We start from the raw sequence: 18,084 nt of genomic DNA, 5'->3' as shown, positions 1-18,084 counted from the left end.
CTGGAAACACCTCCCTCTGTATTTTCCAGCAGAGAACCTGCAAAACATGCAACCTGATACCTCCCTCCATCCTACAAACAAACATCAGCTGATCGTTCTGTCACAGTGACATAATGGGACAGAGTGACAAATACAAAACATTCAGCCAAATCACAAACGAATGAGTCATGTGTGGACAAATAAAGTCCAACTGCTGACACTGAGTGTGAAATGTGACCACAAGAACATATGCTGTCCTTACACTGACGACTTTTAAAGTGATCTAAAAGTCACAGTTACATTTCAGAATTCAAAATAAAGTCTTAATCTTTTCTTGAGTTGGATTGAGCTCCTGTGATCTTGGTTCTGGGGTCATAAAATCAAACCTGTTTGACGTTATTGCAGGTCTTTCGTCTTGTCTTGTGCAAATTGAGATGTCCAGTGAGGACATCAGCGGCAGCCAATAGGAGAGCTCTAATCCAGCACAAGACAGGAAGCTGCAAACTGTAAAAAAAAAAAAACATGGCAGGGAATTGAAGGAACATGCGGTTGTCCTGGACTGTGGAGAAACTGATGGAGATGTGGGAAGACCGAAAGTGCTGCAGACCTTGAAATCCACACAGCTCCACCAGTTTCTCTATCTTTTCTGTTTTCTGCTCTAAAGTTGCAAGATTCCCCGTCTTTGCAAAATTTTAAGTCTGTGACAACAAACTCTGTGAGTCGTTAGATGTGAGACAGTCTTCCCAACGTTTTCTCAAAGTTTATTAGTCTATAGAAGGCATTTAATGAAGTCTTAAGATATATTGGGTATAAAGGTTAAATTATGATTTAAACATTTCTAAAAACCTGTTTCAAATATATTCAGCTGCATCAGATATTTGATATATTTTATGGGCTATATCATAAATATCACAGATTTCTTTATCTTCTTTCTGTTCTCTACTGAGTGTTTTAGTCTGTGGAAACAAAAAGGCACATTTAGACTCTGAAGTTTTCTTTTACATTTGATGTGAATCAGATGAAGAAAGATCAGACGCCATAAAACCTTTGGCAACTACAGGGATCTATTTTCCTTTTGATCCTTTGAACACACGGGCTGCACAGCACAGGAAATGGAACAAGATACTGGAATAAAACAAAGCCATGTACAGTACTGTGTTTCCTCTCTGTGACCTGCAGACATGGATACCGCTGTAGTTGTTTTGTGTAACTGCACTGAAAGCAGAGGAGAGTTCTGATTAAAGCAACGATTTTGGTTACGAAAGTTTATGTGTCCTGTCTAAGAAGTGACTTGAAGCTGGACCACCAGATGTGCGAGATGCATGGACTGTAAATATTAACGGACAAAGCCTGAGTGACATCAGCCATCTGTTCCTGCAGGGGGCTCCAGAGGCTCATCGGCTGCCAGTCGCCATGTTGGAAATCTTGAAAGGTGGAACTGAAGCGGGTTTTAAGCCTTACAACAAAGCGGGTCCACCTGTCAATATAGATAACACGTACATTTTATCAAATCAAAACAAATGCACTATAAAAATATTCACTCCCCGTTCGGTATGTGCTAATGAAGACACAGGTCTATTGGGGCCAACCTTAGCACTTTGAGATTTTAAAAATGTAAAGTGCTTTACAAATAAAATTTATTATTATTATTATTATTATTATTATTATTATTATTATTATTAACCTCATCTAGACCCTCGATGAACTGCAGGATATTGGGCTGATTGTCACCATTGGCTTTTTTTTCCAACACTGGAGGTTGCTGCTTGGCTAAAGCCACAAACATGGCAACACTCCAGGTAGTTATGTTAACATACCAATAAAATCAACAATCACCAGCTCGGGGCAACTGATGACCATTGGACAGGACCTTCTAGGCACCGTCTCCTATTAATTTCTACAGTATTTTCTGTTTGGAGGGTATAACGCGCCCAGATTCAAGTCTGGCCAGGACTTCTGATCTTTTTTCAATCTCGGTGTAAAAGTGATCAAGAATGAAAGAACAACTTTTGAGAAAACCATTATGCTTATCTAAAAAAAATACAAAATTCAAAATTGCAACACATCATGGATGCACATCAGGCACCCAACCAACAAGCATGTTTTTTAACTGAGCACTAAATACTGTTACGCATGATGTAAGATTATGTGATTTGTTTACTGGCTGAAATGATGCAAAGTGTCCTTTCTTTTCTAGGTGAAAGGAAAGTAGAAAAGAACACTTGGATGCATCCTCTGCTTCTGTAATTCACATTATTAAAAATGAGCATCAAGCTTGCATACAGACAGAGAAATAAACGGATCCCTGACAATTTAAAAAATGTCTCGTAAACACACTCTGGCAAGCACAGCCGTTTTCCAGACACAAATGAAAATTTAACTGACAATGAGAGACAATTTGTTCCATTGTATGTGTCAGTGGATACTGTACAAAGAGGCTGTTTCTGCATTAAAGCAGACTGGGAGGGTTTGAATCGTGTCATGCCTCTTTTAATTGAATCAGTGAAGCTCATTCAGCCTGCAGGGGACCAGGACAAATTGTCTTGTCTGACTACTCTTACCGACTGTCCTGTTGTCACCCAGAGTGCGTCACATATTGTTCCCAACTGGACATACAAACACAGCTGCACTGTTACTCACTAAGGTTTGTTGAAAGCAATAATAGTGTGTTTACCTGAAATTGACCCAGAAGCATCACTCCTGGGGGATTAACCTCAAATAATTAAGATTGTCAGGGGGGTCGGCGACAGTGAAACCTCAGCCTGGAAATTAACAGCCAGTAGACTGACGCTTTGTCGAGTTTGGAACAGCCTGCATGTGTGTTTTATGTATTCATCTTTGTATTAGCTGTGGATAAACACTCACACATGGGCGACACCTCGAGACTGCAGGAAAAACACTGAACTGGTTGTTGAACTGAGTGCATGTCCAAATGTCTCAGTGCGAGAAGCATGGCTTTAAATAAAAATAATATACAAAAAACTGTTGTTCCAGTAGCAGCATGTGAGGTATTTCACTGGTTTGAAGTTGAACACTGATGTCATGGATTTATCTGCATAAATCAGTTGAGCAATATCTGAAAAATCTATAATATATTAAACATTAAATTAAATGTGATCGAAGATAAATAAGTGTTCAACGTTTAACTTATTATAGTGAAACCTGTCCTCTAGGGGGCAGCAGAATCACATTCTGAAAACAGTATTTTAAGGTTATGACAATCAACAAGAAATCCATTGCTCATTTACAAATTCAGCAGCTACGAGCAACTGTTCAGAGTTTGCTCTGAGAAAATCAGAGCTTTTTGCCAACTTATTACTCTGACTGTAGTGTTTCTACTCTGGTCCTTTCCAAAGGCTAAGTGAAGCATGTGACTCTTTAGCTGCTAAATGCTAAAAGCAAAGTTCACTATGGGGATAAATGATGGTGCTAAAAGTGTTTGATAATGACTTCAGATCATTTTTTTAAACATAGCACATAAATAAAAGGTACTTCACCAAAGAAAACAAACTTATATTAACATATTTGTATCTCGAGGCAGCACACTAAAAAATCAAAAGGGTTCATTTTGCATCATCAACATTTTAGAAGTTGTCATGTTAAAAGAATAAGCATGTGATGTCAATTGTGGATACAGTTTTTCTAATCAAACATGTCAGTAAGCATCTGTTAGACAGTCTCAAAACCTCCTTGCAGGATCTCCACAAAGTTTTATTAACAATGATCGTTTAATGTGATTCATGTAGTCTACATGTTTTTGGTCAGTGTGCTTTGCTCATTGTTATCAGGGTCACATGAGGAGACACTGAGCCTGAACCCTGAATGAGCTTTTGTCATGAGCAGAGACCAAGAAGCCCTGCTGCTGATCCAGCACGAGCAAAGAGCGAGGGCGCCACCATGTGGACTGAGTGTGAATCACAGGATACGATCAGAAACATTTAGTTAATGAGAGTTATGTCTGCGTTTAGCTTGACTGGTTTGTGGTCAGTTGGTGTTTGATGAAAATGTCATGAAAAACTCTGAGCTTGAATCAGAGTCTTTGAATTTGCGCTGAAGGGGGCTGCTTTAAATCATCAACACACACAGCAGTGGTTCTCAGTTGTTTTGAGTGATGCTCTTTTTTCCTAGCAAACTATGCTCTGGACGACAGAGAATATTTCAATAGAAAAGACACAAAATAAACAGCAACATGCCATCACTGTAATAGCATATGATCAATCTAGCGGGGACGCCCGGGTTCAGACCTGTGGCTACTTTTCCCCATGCCATAACCTCTTCCCTCTCTCCCTGATTTCACACTTTATCCACTGGCCTATGTGTGAAGTAAAGTCATAAAAAGCTCCAACACGGAGAGAAAAAAAAACCTCTTGCAGCTGCGCCACAAATCTCTTTCATTTTCTTGATCTCTCTGGTGACAAATAAAAATCTTAAATCTTGAGTCCTTGGAGGAATATGTAGCTGTAAGACCTTTCAACAACACGTTAACAGCTCCTAAAGTTTCAGGGCAGACATTTGATGACATGACTTATTGGACAGACAACAAAGACTTCCTGAAAGGTAACTCCACTTACCTGATGAACACCTAAAGTTACATCTGTTGAAACTTGCTTGAAAAACACAGATAACCGAGATACACAACACTGCTTTTTGGTAGACAAACAATGTTAAGGTCTCGGTATTCTGAACTACTAAGTGTTTCTAAATACCCTTAATTAGCAAATTAATTTATTGATTGTAATATTCAATAAATCTGTGTTGACGAAATAAAAACATGTCCACACCGTTTCTCTTAAAACATCTCTTTACTTAAGCACATCTCTGCGGCATCTTTTCCCCCTCAGTTGTACACAACTTAAAGTGAAAGAAAAATCTGAACGACAAAACAGCTAACACACAAAAAGATGAGGGTGTAACAGGAAAGGCCTTTAGTCTTTTACACATCATGTACTTGACAATATGCATGAGCCCTCTTTGTATAAATAAAAAAGAGGCGTTTTTTTTCTTTTCTCTTCAGCTGGAAGGTTTGAGACATTCAGTACTAAAATATTCACCGTCCTGTATGAGGACAATCGGACTAAAAAAGGTTGTTTTAATATTGACATCACTTTCTAATCTGACATCACTTTAAAGATCTCTGCGGTAAATATTCTCTTCTATCGACAGTAATTACAGAGCTCAGAAAGCAGCTACCGTACGTCTCTTTTAGAGTTCATGAAGCCCCGTTTGTACGGCTAAAAATCGTAAAAATCTTCACCCTTTAATAAACGTAGATTTGAACTCAATACAAAAAAGCTTTGTGTTCATTCAGCTGACAGCTGTAATGAATCCACTGCATGTTACACCAGAGGATGCTATTCATTTTTTGTCACCTTTATCGTCTCTTTTTTTTTTTCATTCTTTCCAAAATCCTGACAACTGAGAAAGAAACTATTTATATAAAATGACATCAACATGTAGAAAATGCTCCCTTTTGACTTTGTCAGGTACTTTTTGAAGCTTGAGAGGATCTCCTTTAGACTCTAAGGTCAGATTAACCCTTTAGCAGCTTCTGTCACTTTCAGCGATAGATGAGGATGAGCCTCCATTTGCTTCGTTTTTTTTGTTTTTGTGTGTCCTGCAGTGTTCTCCTCTTCATGCAACACGTGAGATGTTATGGAAATGAAAACATCTTACAGTCAACAGGAAATGAACAATTTGGCCAGTAAAAACAGTTCAAAACGAAAGATAAGATGAAACATTTAAAGAGTTCAAATGAGATGACAACAGCAGCTTTTAAAAACATTTCAAAATGAAAATGAGTGTTTACCGTCAGGTACTCTGAAATGTGCACACACCTTTAAATCATGTTAAAACAATCAAAACCCAACTTCTGGAGAGGTTTCTTTAAGCTTTAAATTATAATGCTTTTTTTTTTTTTTTTTTTTTTACAAACATTGAGCTGACCTGTGGTTTTCTTTAATCTCTCTACATCGTTACGACATCTTAAGCGGCTACAGTAACGGATCTGAATGTGCAAAAATGCCACGGCCTCTTCAACACCAGAGTGAGGAATAATGCAGCGCGCAGTTAGAAGAGACGAGACGTGAGGTTGTGTCTGAATACATTCACTGAAGACACAAAGCAAATAGATCAAGTCGTCACATGGGAAGCAGCGTACTCGTGTGGTTCATTGTTTACATGCAGTTTGATGACTAGATGTTAGCGTTATTAATACAGGCTTCACGACTGTAATGTGCCGTAGTGCTGTTGTTGTTTTTCCTTCTGTGGGAGGAAGGGGCCGTCCTCGAAGCCTTCATTGTTTATCTTAAGGTTTTTGGGTCAACAGAGTTTTGTTTCTGGATTATTTAGCTTCCCTTCTGTGTTTCTTGAATTTCCCTCGGGATCAATAAAGTATCTATCTATCTATCTATCTATCTATCTATCTATCTATCTATCTATCTATCTATCTATCTATCCTAAAATGAACTGGTTTTGTTAATACTTTTAGATTTGCCTATACTTAGTCCCGCCTCCTTTTTCTTGGGTTTTGATTTATTTTTACTCCCCTCATCCTGTAGTAATCTCAGGAAACAAAATTAAAAAATAAAAAAACCCCCACACCTTTAGTGTTTTAATAATTAAACGCTGGCAATCACCTTCCTATGCACCACATATCTGAGGTTTCTAGATTTCCCTTTTTTTCCTTTTAAACTGTAAAAGAAATTTTCTAAAATAATCAAAGAAATTCATAACAGACAGATTTTTTTCTGAAGTCCGCTGTTCTGACCTCACAATTCCTTTATAACGACTCCCAACACTAAATAATTGAACTCTACTGAACAAAATACACACTGGTTTCTCGACCACATGTACTCCTGTCATTATTGCTACGACCATAAGAGGGCGCCAATTATTCAACTATCACATACGTATGAGCCATGTGGCGTCTTCTTGAGGACTGGGTGATCTCCAAATAAGCAGCACGGATCACTTCTTCTCAGCTGTCATACGAGGGATCGTTCTCTAAATCACTCGATGGCGTCTGTACTCGTCAAAGATCTTCTGTGAGGAACGAACCTCCACTCTGCATGAAAAGATGTAAATGTAGTGAATGTTGCTGACATACTGAAGACTTCAACCTGGTTATGCTCTGGCTGATGATGTCACATTAATTCTGTTTTTTTAAATCATCTGATGAAGCGTTCGGTGGATTTAGTAGTGAAGTGTCAGCGCATTAAATTAAGATCACAGTGAATGTTAGCATCAGACCAGAATGTGTATCAGCCTCAGCGTAAATGTATCGATTGGAAATGTCCTCTAGGATGAGAAAACTTCACAATAAGGTGTGTTCAATGTTCCTACCGTCTTGATACTTTCCTATTTCAGTTATTTCAAAGCTTGCATAGAATGTATGTTCAGATTTGGGGTTTTAGGGTTAAAAGATATGAACCTTTTTTTCCTCGTTTCAAACTTCCTTCAGTTTGGGTTCAGTTGTCGTATTTCTCGTTTTCTGCAGAACACAAGATATTTGAAACTGCTGGCTTCCCCTTAAAATTATAAAATTCTAATGAAATGAAAAGGAGGAAAAAAAACACAACTGTACAAAAAGAGTCTGGGTATCTCTTCAGGTACAATAATTTAAGAACGATTTTTAAAATGTAGACGTCTGTTAAACCCTCAAAGTTGCCCTTCATCGTGATTGTAGGTCACGATCACACTCTGGAGGTCAAACAGCTTACCATGATTTTTTTTTTCCCTATCAATTCCTCTGAAGCTTTGTGACGGAGAAAGAAATAGAAAAAAAAAACACACACAAACAAATTGCATGGTTTTCAGGTTGGACTCCTAAGCAAATTAAAAGGTGACCTTTTGGGGTATTCAGAGTCAAACCTGGGGTAAAGATGACAACGTAGAGAGGCAGGGGCTGAAGGTCCATGGAGGTCGATGTTAATGAGTTGGGGGCTGGTTGTTGTGTGTCACTCTATGTCCTGACTGAAAAACCTCGACAGCCCAAACTCAAGTGTACTGGCACTCCTCTGAGTACTCCGTGTCCTCGGGAGCGTACTGCTCACCTTCCCCCGTGTACGCTTCACCTCCAGCTGTGTACGCTTCACCTCCAGCTGTGTACGCTTCACCTCCAGCTGTGTACGCTTCACCTCCAGCTGTGTACGCTTCACCTTCCCCCGTGTACGCTTCACCTTGCTCCACTGCATACTGCTCTTCTGCAGGTGTGTTGCTGTACTGCTTTTCTCCAGCGGCGTCACCACTGAACGATTGTTCTGGTGCCTCTTGGTTCTCTGCAGTCTTTGGGCCTGATTTCTTCACTCTGTTAAGGAAAACAAAAAATGTTACGGCTGATTTGGCATTTTTTGTGTTTTTACTGTTTAGGAATTCTGTTTATCAAAGAATCCATTTGCTTAAATTCAAGGAGACCAAACCGTTTACATCTGAATATACATAGCAATAGAAATCTCTTCCTAAAGAGGAAGTTAATAAAATAGGTCTGCTGTACATCAATACCAAAATAATACTGCGTTAAACGTACTAGATTCTCTGCACCAACCTTAACTAAGCTCAGCCGTCGTTACACCGTTTTACATTCAAATAGATTCCATGACGGTGTATCAATGCCGACTAAACTCGTCTGCAAACTCACATTGCTTTATGCGCTATAGATGATGTAAAGGAACAAACAAGCTCCACATACACACACAGCGCTGCTCCTCCCTGCTGGCTCCGCCCATCCAGCCTCGCCGCACTGTTTCATACCTACTACTACTTCATAAGTGAGACGTAATCAGGCCAACAGCTCTTAAGTTCAAAAGTTATGGAAGGCGTGTTCTTACTGGTTCTTGTGTTTGGCTCCACTGATGTGAGACTGGTACTGCTCCACAGAGTTCAGCTCAATGCTGCAGACGGTGCATGGGTAGCCCTTTAGCGTGGAAGCTGAAAGCATGCAGGGAAAAAGAGGATTTTTTTTTTTTATTGGAAGTGTTCTTTTAAGTGTAGCCGTTAGCTGTCATTTTATTCAAACATAACTGTGTGATTTCCCGTCTGTGCGGTCCCACCTGGTGCCGTGGAGGGCCCGTATGTCTCCATCAGTTTCAGCTTGGTCATCTGTTTCCGATGCTTCTTGCCCACGTAGTGCTGCTGGGCCATGAGCGGGTTGTTAAAGGACGCCTGGCAGATGGAGCAGAAACGATCAGGGTTGCTGTTGCTGCTGTTGTTGTTGTTGTTGCCGCCTGTCACCGTCACACTGCTCAAGTCCTCCGCGGGCATTTTCTTTGGCTGAACTGTTGGTGGTGTTTGGGAGGGAGGGGCTTGGGAGGCAACGCCTGCAGAACAGAACACAATCGCAGAAAGATGCTCTGTGAATTTCCCTTGCAAAGAGCATGACGAGACATCTAGTACTCGTGTACTGAAGGTGGACAAATGGCCGTGTGGCGCTTTCTATTGACGAGCTGTTGACTCAGACGGCTCAGGGGCAGGATGATTCAAAAGTTTTTCTCCTGTGTTGACACATTTCAAAGCTCTACACATCATTCACAAATGTGGATGTTATTAATACACTGTTCTCTCTACTGTGTAAAACAAGCTCTGCAGAGGGAGAAAAGCTAGCGTCAAAGCCGGATAGAGCCCCTCCTTCCTCGCTAATCGATGAGAACGACAGAGGGGAAAACAGAAACGGGGCATCGGGGTTAAAACGCTGTGTCGCTCAGGGGCAGAGTACTACAGATCACCGTTTTGTTTCCTTTCACTTCATCCCTTTTCCTACTGCACCAGCCTTCAGTACACTTCCTGGTTTCTCCATTTCTCCCCTCCCCCTTGATTCCATGACTCTGTCACTGATGAGTTAGACTGCATTCACCTGGTCACTGCTTATTTAAGATGGCACTCCCTTACACTTATGTTTGGATCTTTACATCAGGTGGCAATGGTAAGGTGTTCTTCACTTCTGTTTTTAGTTATCTGGTCCACTTTAATTCATCATCAGTACTTCATTTATCATTATTTCCTTTTGAAGGTAAATCTAAGTTATTGTTCTAATTACTAATTGTGTCTTTCAGCACTGATGTTCCAACATCTCGTGTGTGTTTCTGTTATGTTCTGTAATCAATTAGTGGACCAATAAACCTGTTCACATTACCCAAGTCTCCCTGTTGGATATATGCACGACGACCATGGCGAACGCCTCTTAACCTGAGAAGCCTTCATTTAGGCAGTTAGGACCATAGACTGTAAATATTAATGAACTAAGCCTGAGTGACGTCAGTCAGCCATCTGTTCCTGCAGGAGGCTCATCAGCAGCAGCCGCCATGCTGGACATCCTGTCTCAGTTTAACTTTCAGTCAACTTAAGGACAGGCTGAGAGCTGAGGCGGGTTTAAACCTCGTGACAAACCGTTTTAAGACGCAACAGTGATGTCACAAAAGCATTTAAATAAAAGCATGAAAAAGAGAGCTTTTTTGTTTTTTGTCAGAGCTGGAGGTTGAGAATCAAAAGCTCAAACATACCTGGGATCAGCCTCAGGTTCTTAGCGTGAACTTTGCCCTGGTAGTGGGACTCAGCCACCACAGGAGAGGAGAAGGTCATGTCACATATATGACACTTTTTAAACCGGTCTGTGTCGCCATTGTTACAGTCCTGTTTATAAAGACACAAAAGTGAATGAAACACAGGAAGCATCATTAGTCGATTAAAGATCACTGTTCCTCTGTGCTTCCTTTATGAAGTATGGGGGGGGGGAACGCTCTGTACTCACAGTGTCAGGTGAAGACTTGAACCTTTTGACAGCGTGTTCCTTCTCATTTTGGAGGGAAAAATAGCGCCGCACTTTGTTGGCATGTTTCTTGCTCTGAAAAAAAGAGTGAAAAAACACACATGGTCTCGACCTGTTGCACTGAAACACAAAGGTTGACTTGTTTGATATCCTCTTATACAGAAAGACATGATGGCTGCTTGGTTACATATCAAAGCACTTGTGGAAAAAGGTTGTCTTGATCATTGTGACCATTTGACTTTATAATCCACTTTCAATTCAATTAAGTACATGAAATATTCTGTAAAAGTCAAAGCAGTTAATGCAATGATCGACAGCGTTCAGTGTTTAACAACAAAGCCTTGTATTTCCTGACTCCAGCTTTGACTCAGTCTGTTCCATTTGTAACCTCTCCTCACTTACATCATCTGTTCCTCTCATTGTATACAGCAGACAAATAAAGTTATTAAAGCTCATCATTCAAACAGATGATCAGATACAAAGACTTCTCTATTTGTCGGCTGGCAACTTAAACTAACCACTGATCCAAACACACGTCAACCACCTCTAAAGCAAGATCAGTGTGGACACAGTTCAGATTCAGCTTTATTGTCCTTCCACACATATCCAAGTATAAAGCAACGAAATGAGGTCTGGCATCTCACCAGAAGTGCAATAAGCAGAAAGTGCAAGAATCTATGTATGTACAGAAGTAGTTACAGAATAAAAGATATATGGATTAATGGGATGCTATAAGTACACAGTTATTACCATAGTAATAAAAAACTTAATGTGACTTAAACTGCATGCAGCTCTCCTCCCAGTCCCCTGACACTGGAACAGCTCGGGCTGTGGGCTCACTGACCTGATAATGAGTCAACTTCTGAGACTCTGAAATGAGGACGGCACTGCAGACTTTACACTGAGAGTCAGAAAACAGGTCACCGTGCTCCTTTATCATTTTGTTTACTGCAGGGGGGAAAGACAGAGGAGATCTCGAATCAGGTTCATCTTCTGGTAAAATGTTCAATCACTTAAAAAAACAAAAAAAACAATGATGAAAGTTTCCCTCAGGATATTTGTAAAGTATTCCTGCCTGGTAAATGTGAGCGCCCCCTCCCTCATGATAATTTCAAAAACTCAATGTAGAAGATTAATTTAACTTGATGCATTAACTCAAACTCATGCAATGAATAACACTAAAAAGATGTAACATCAGAGGATTTAATTTAAATATTGTTTTAACATGCAGGTCTTGATGAGCATTGCGTGTGTTAAATCACTCCACAAAGTTCAACAGAGTTTTGAGGCTTTTTCTCATAAAGATATTTTCACTTGTCGATTATAATCCAACAACTATATTTGGGCTGAACTTCTTATGACTTTAAATATCTTAAAGTTTGTGTTTGTATAAAGGTAAACAATGCAAACATGATAGGCTTACAGGATGTTGCAGACTACCACAGAATAAAACAGAATACACCAGGTAGATTTAATGTATGCATCAGAACAGGGGAAGGAAAAACAAAGTATTGAGTTAAATATAGATAAATATTCACTCTTGTATCTTTCACTTTCCTATAAAAGGCACAGGGACTTGACTTGTTTTAACATCAGCTGAACTTTGGTCACATAAATTGACTACTAAAGAAAAGCAGCTGATTTGCCTGATTTTAAATATGACGTGTTTTCTGCCTTGCATGTGTCAATAATGCTGCAAGCACGATGAAAGACCCGGATTGAAGGTAAATAAAGCAGCAGAAAAACATGCCCTGCACTGATGATGGCTCCCTCTACCTCCACTCTTCAATTGGCACAGGGATGAATACACTATTACTCTGAATCAACATCGGATGCAGACATGCTCTCCTCGACCTTGGGAGCAGAAAACGACTGCAGCTAGCTCGGCTAACCATTCAATGCCGGCTAATGTTAGCATGCAAGAAGCTAACAGCAAACACAGCCAACATGCAGCGCTTGAATAGCTTCAACGTGACTGGGCGCATTTGGGGGTGCTGCTTTTGCTGAAATAAACATTCAGTTAGCGATGAAAGGGGCCATACCCTCCGCAAGCCCTGAAGGTAAGTAAGGAAAATCCTCCGTCTGCATCGCCACGGCCATAATTTCAACGGCTAACCTGCAGCGACTTCACGCATGCGCATTGAGTAGGTGCATAGAGTGGGGGGAGAGAACAACAACAAAGAGCCTTCACTCTACATGTGTCTCAAGCAACAGGCGCATAGAAGATTTGTTTTTAGATGACAGCTGCAGCTTATTTGTTTAGGAAGCCCAATTAAAAGCTGCAATAAACTGTATTAATTTTTTAATCAAGTTAAAATTATTTTATTGCAAAGTTCAAACATTTACAAATAATGCCTTTAAAAGTGTCTTGGTTTGAATTTCATGTTCACAAAATTGTGATCATCCATTGATGCTCCTTGGAGGAGTTTTTTCTAGGTTACTGGTTCTGAAGCAGACTTGAACTGATGTCTTTTTTCTACAAGTAAACAAGACCATCAGTGACATTTAAAGGTACGCTGTGGAGTTTCGGTAGAGAAATATGAAAGTTGGAGAAATGTGCAGATTCTGTCGTATACCTTCATATATACAAACTGTCCTCAGAGGAAAATGTATGTACCTGTAACTGGTTGAAGATATAATGTTAGGCGAGAAGTTGTGATGGAGGGTCCACAACAGTGAAACCGTAACGCTCCTGGTAGCTTTTCAGCTCTAAACAGTGTTCAGGGACCCTTTTTTGTGTGTTTTTTTTTAATGAAGTTTGTGCATTTAGTTCATGAATATAACACTTCACTTCACTTCTAAAACTTTAAACTCTACCAAATCTAATGTATTTGAAATTATAGTGATGGTGCCTTTTAATATTCCTGTGCTGTAAATCCAGTGTGTATCTGAGTGTGTGTGTGTGTGTGTGTGTGTGTGTGTGTGTGTGTGTGTGTGTGTGTGTGTGTGTGTGTGTGTGTGTGTGTGTGTGTGTGTGTGTGTGTGTGTGTGTGTTGAATCCATGTGCCCAGGGGCCCCAATATATCATAAATCATATCATTGAGTTTTACTAATTAAACTGTGAATAATCTCAAGTACATATTTCCCTCATTGTGTTTATAAACCTACAGGGTTTTGCACAAGTTACATTTTTTTATAATTCATATAAACTGTAAGAAATTACACCATTAAATGACTTTGAAAGTGTGATTAATTGACTATTCCATGAATCTACTTTCCCATATATTTTATTTACACGTTCAACATTTCATTTTCAAAAGCTGACATTTCAAGAACTCTTCCTGATTGTTTTGTATGTAAAATATTTAATTAAACAATATCAGGTGAGAAACAGAAGTAGAAACTGATTACTTATGATTGTATGCTTTAATAACTTCAAGAACAACTTTTACACATTCACATCTGTCTTAGATTTTATCACACAAGCTTTCTACTTGAACAAGAAGATCCTTATTTCTTTCAACAAGAAATGAGTTTATATACATGACGTCACAGTTAATGATACTAAGGTGCAATGAACAGTACAGTACAGATTTCACTTGTGTGATCTAATACCTAATAAGCATAAGACTGGACAACCAAACTTAAACATTTGAATTAGTCATTGTTCATATTTACTTGTACCAAAAATGTTTGACCAGTACTGTAAGTATTTATAAAAAGAAATGTTCAAGTGATACATCTCAATAAACAATGAGCTGAACATTAAAACAATGTTTGTAGAAATACATTATAATCAATTGTCCTGCAAGGTGTAGACAAAATGATTAACACTTAATTCATCATAAGTTTCAGCTTCAGCCAGCTATGCAACACGAACATTTAACGTGTTAAAATATAAATTAACTCAAATTTTTCATCGTGCTGTCTTATAGTTTGGTCTTAGTAAATAAAAAAGCAAGCGGGATTAAATAATGAGGAGAGACAAAAGATAATTTAGGTTTCAGGACAAAGCAAAGCAGCAAAATCACTCTATTCTGCTATTTTACTTCTATCCTTCTTTTTCTGCTGAAAAGCCTGAACAGTCGTACTCTTATAAACTGAATACTCAACCCATAGATGGCTGGATTCAGAATTGGTGGAAATATCAGAAAGTACAAAGACAGAAACAGCTTGGTTTGGTAAGGCAGGTGACTGATGTTAAATCGACTTTGTGCTATTTCTAAAAAGCAACCTATTGAGTAGTTAACTATTGCTATTAGGTGGGGAGTGCATGTCCGGAGGGCTTTGAGCTTGGATTTGCTGAAGGACACTGCACATACTCTAAGGATGTGTGCATATGAATAAAATATCATGCAAATCTGTGGACCTGTGTATACAACTACAGATAACAGGCCAACTATGCTAACAATAGACGTATCAGAACAGGCCAGTTTGACTAATAAGAAATTCATGCAGTAAACCTTATCAATTGTTCTTTTACAAAACCTCAGCTGAAGAGTCAAAATAAAAACAATAAGAAAGGCAAGTAAGGGAAAGAGCCAGGTAAAAACAATCAGTTTAACAACTCTCCCTGACATGATGGCGTGATAAAGCAGTGGATAACAAATGGCCACATACCTGTCGTAACTCATCGCTGCAAGAATTGTAAATTCAGTTATGGCATAAGTGTGTATAGCGTAGATCTGTGTCTGACAAAGGGACAGAGATATGTCATGTGAGCGTAACAACAGGTTGGACAGAACTGCTGGCAGTAAAGCTGTGCCTCCATACAGACCGTTCACTGCCAAGTTACACAGCAGTAAGTACATCGGCTCATGCAGACTTTTTTCACGATAAATCACACTGATCAAGACGACATTTTCAACAATGATGATGATGTATATCACAAGGAAAATGAAAAAATACATTGGCTTCAAGTCATCCATTCCATAGTAAGCAGACAAATGAAAAGACGTCACTTCAGATACATTTGTCATCCCGACAGATATTAATCTTTGAATGTTTAATCCTGTAAACAATACAATTTTTACTCTGCTAACCAGTTTTACCTGTGTGAACCCACCTCCCATCATGTATTGAACTGCACTTTTATACCCTTAGTCCCTTAGTCTCTGTAGAATTTGGTCATTATGTCTCACGTCCTTGACAATCCGTCATTCTCCCATGTGGCGGTGTGGTGTCACTTTGGCAAACAAATACCAAAGGCATCAGTCTTGACGAAATGCATTTTTTTTTACCACTGCAAAAACAAAAAAAGTAAAATATAGATGATGTTCCCATAGTAACAGTTCTGTACCTGACATGTACAGCTCCGACATATAAGGAAATATCTGTGACGACAAGAAAATGGAATTAGTAGTTTGACTTTGTTTGAAAATATGTGTAACTGGTTTAGTAATATTTTACTTTTAGGATAAAAACATTTAACTCGCTGGTTGGACATTGATGTTCTTATAGGGCAGATAATTAATAACTCTAGGTTCTTGCACTGGCTGCATCCTCTCATATTATCAGATGATTACAGGATTGTTGATGCACACACAAATATCTGCTTGAGCAATCTTGGTTGATTTATATTGCGACTCAAGGGTTGTCAAATTTGAGCTATGTATTAGTTGATACATACATCTCATGGTGCACTACCATTTTAAAAGGTTGTATCATTTGTCATCTGGCATTTTGATGAACATCAGATATACCCTAACAAATACACCCTGAGTTAGTGTGATTCATTTCCTGCCTGTGTCCAATGAAGCTCAATGCTTTACAAACTGACTGTTTGGCAAAGCTGAAACCCTCCCCTTCAGTGATCATGCAAGTGCATACCAACCAAGTCTGCTACATTCCTCCATCAGAGGACTCACCAGCCGCACCAATGCTGCCAGACTCCAGTTCAACATGGGGAATCAGCCAAAAAAAAATAAAGAAGGAGGGCCGACAGGTATAGCAACGAAGCTGGACACACCACAAAAACTCGCTGTTCCTACAGTCCAACTATGACAGACAGCCGATGATCTCCTTGGCGTGTCAGCGCCCTAAGCACGGTAGTTTCTCTGAAAATACAACCCTCCTCTTCCAGATTGCTTTAGGACAAAGCTCATGCTGTGCTTCAGTGTTCCTCTTCTTTGGCTAAAAAGGACGTTTGAGATTTGACATTGCCACAACAAAACAGGTCAAATGAGTTGGCTAGAACTTTGCATGAGAATGTTGATGTGGGTTCAGTTCTCAACGTATCAGACATTAAAATCATGCTGTCCTTACCATGTTTCCATCAGAATCAGCTTTATTGGTCAGGTATGTTTAACACACAAGGAATTTAACTTCGGTAGACTGGGCTCTCTTTGTACAAATGTTAAAATTAAATAACAATAAACAAAAAATATAAACAAGTAGTTAAAGATTAATATGTAGAAGACTAAATAAGATAATAGTGCAGTGATAAGTAGTGCAAAAGGATAGTAAAGTAAACATAAAGTAGTTATCTTTACAGTATTTTACCACTCACCACTACAGTCAGGGTAACCGATATATCTTCTAGTATGGGTAGCCATATAATCCTTGCTATGAGGTGTTCTGTTTTGTTTCTTAATTCATATGGGGCTAAGATTATCCAGCACCAAACCATTTTATAAGCTATCATCTGAAAATGTTTGTTATCTGTATAAAGTTTTGATATTTCCTCCTGAAATATCAACATTTTAATTTGTCTGTTATCACCCAATAGGCTAATGATAATAAGATAGAAAATCTTTTTATTCTTTCTAGATGTTTTTTAAAATTCATTTCCGATATGCAAGTTTATTGCCTTGGTGACTTTGAAAGAATGTTCTTTATCAATAGTTTCAAAACAGTTAAACAGCAAATCAACAAATCTCCACATACTGTTTACAGATCAAGTGTGATCTCAGTGTTTCCTAATTGCTTCCTTAGGGATACAACGATTCAGACTGGTGCATGTTGATCCCTGCAGCCGCAGGTTCCCATGTTAAGTGTTCTTTAAATGTGTTTAAACAATCCATTTATCTTAAATGAACTAACCTTCTTAAGAGTAAATCTTATATACGTTTATAACCAAATGAAAACCTTAATGAAGTAAGTTAAGCAAAGCTAAACTGAAAAAACAAATTATAATGATATATAAAGAACAGCTTAAGATGAGTTTGAGTAAGAAAGTCTTGTTGAGCTGCGATGTTCTGTGTGCTGAGAATGCAAAGTGGGGAACAGGCTGCAATGATCCAAAACACTTGCATCATGAGAAAGTAGCTACAAATAAATAAAAAGAGAGAGAGAGAGAGGGGTGGGGGAGGGGGAGAGATGCATCGCAATAAACATCAACATCATACAAATCATTCATCCCAAAGTGCTAAGGGTGTTATGTTATGTTACATCACACTGCAGAACAC

General features: G+C 39.0%; 2 protein-coding genes across 5 annotated transcripts; both read right to left on the bottom strand.

Annotated features, from left to right (window-relative positions):
- Positions 1-4,762: 4,762 nt before the first annotated feature.
- znf346 (zinc finger protein 346) lies at positions 4,763-12,942 on the bottom strand. Of its 4 annotated transcripts, none has more exons than XM_079356072.1 (8): positions 12,781-12,942; positions 11,583-11,686; positions 10,721-10,813; positions 10,473-10,602; positions 9,027-9,293; positions 8,805-8,904; positions 8,073-8,284; positions 4,763-8,030 (listed from the first exon to the last, which is right to left on the bottom strand). In XM_079356072.1, exons 1-8 carry the CDS (start codon positions 12,836-12,838, stop codon positions 7,975-7,977), a joined length of 1,020 nt encoding a protein of 339 aa, XP_079212198.1. In that variant the 5' UTR covers positions 12,839-12,942; the 3' UTR covers positions 4,763-7,974. The 4 variants fall into 4 exon arrangements, with proteins under 4 accessions (XP_079212198.1, XP_079212199.1, XP_079212197.1 ...); XM_079356073.1 differs by having other exon boundaries at positions 8,094-8,284; positions 12,781-12,941; XM_079356071.1 differs by having other exon boundaries at positions 4,763-8,093; positions 8,136-8,284; positions 12,781-12,941.
- Positions 12,943-14,718: 1,776 nt separating this feature from the next.
- On the bottom strand, positions 14,719-15,657 carry LOC306831223 (olfactory receptor 52L1-like; the record flags this gene model as incomplete). Its single annotated transcript, XM_079355181.1, has 1 exon — positions 14,719-15,657. One exon carries the CDS (start codon positions 15,655-15,657, stop codon positions 14,719-14,721), a length of 939 nt encoding a protein of 312 aa, XP_079211307.1.
- Between the last annotated feature and the right edge of the window lie 2,427 nt (positions 15,658-18,084).

The sequence above is a fragment of the Symphodus melops genome (assembly GCF_947650265.1).
Source record: "Symphodus melops genome assembly, chromosome: 11".
In the NCBI taxonomy this organism is placed as follows: domain Eukaryota; kingdom Metazoa; phylum Chordata; class Actinopteri; order Labriformes; family Labridae; genus Symphodus; species Symphodus melops.
Note: the sequence above shows the minus strand (reverse complement) of the source record. Positions and strands in the feature narration are given on the sequence as shown.

What these genes read in the sequence shown, in the direction of transcription:
- znf346 (XM_079356070.1), bottom strand. Translation starts at nt 12,838, where the DNA reads ATGGCCGTGGCGATGCAGACGGAGGATTTTCCTTACTTACCTTCAGGG. An exon ending in AGAAGTTGACTCATTATCAG is followed by an intron (nt 10,814 to 11,582) that starts GTCAGTGAGCCC and finishes TCTTTTTTTCAG; the next exon opens with AGCAAGAAACATGCCAACAA. An exon ending in CGGGCCCTCCACGGCACCAG is followed by an intron (nt 8,905 to 9,026) that starts GTGGGACCGCAC and finishes GCATGCTTTCAG; the next exon opens with CTTCCACGCTAAAGGGCTAC.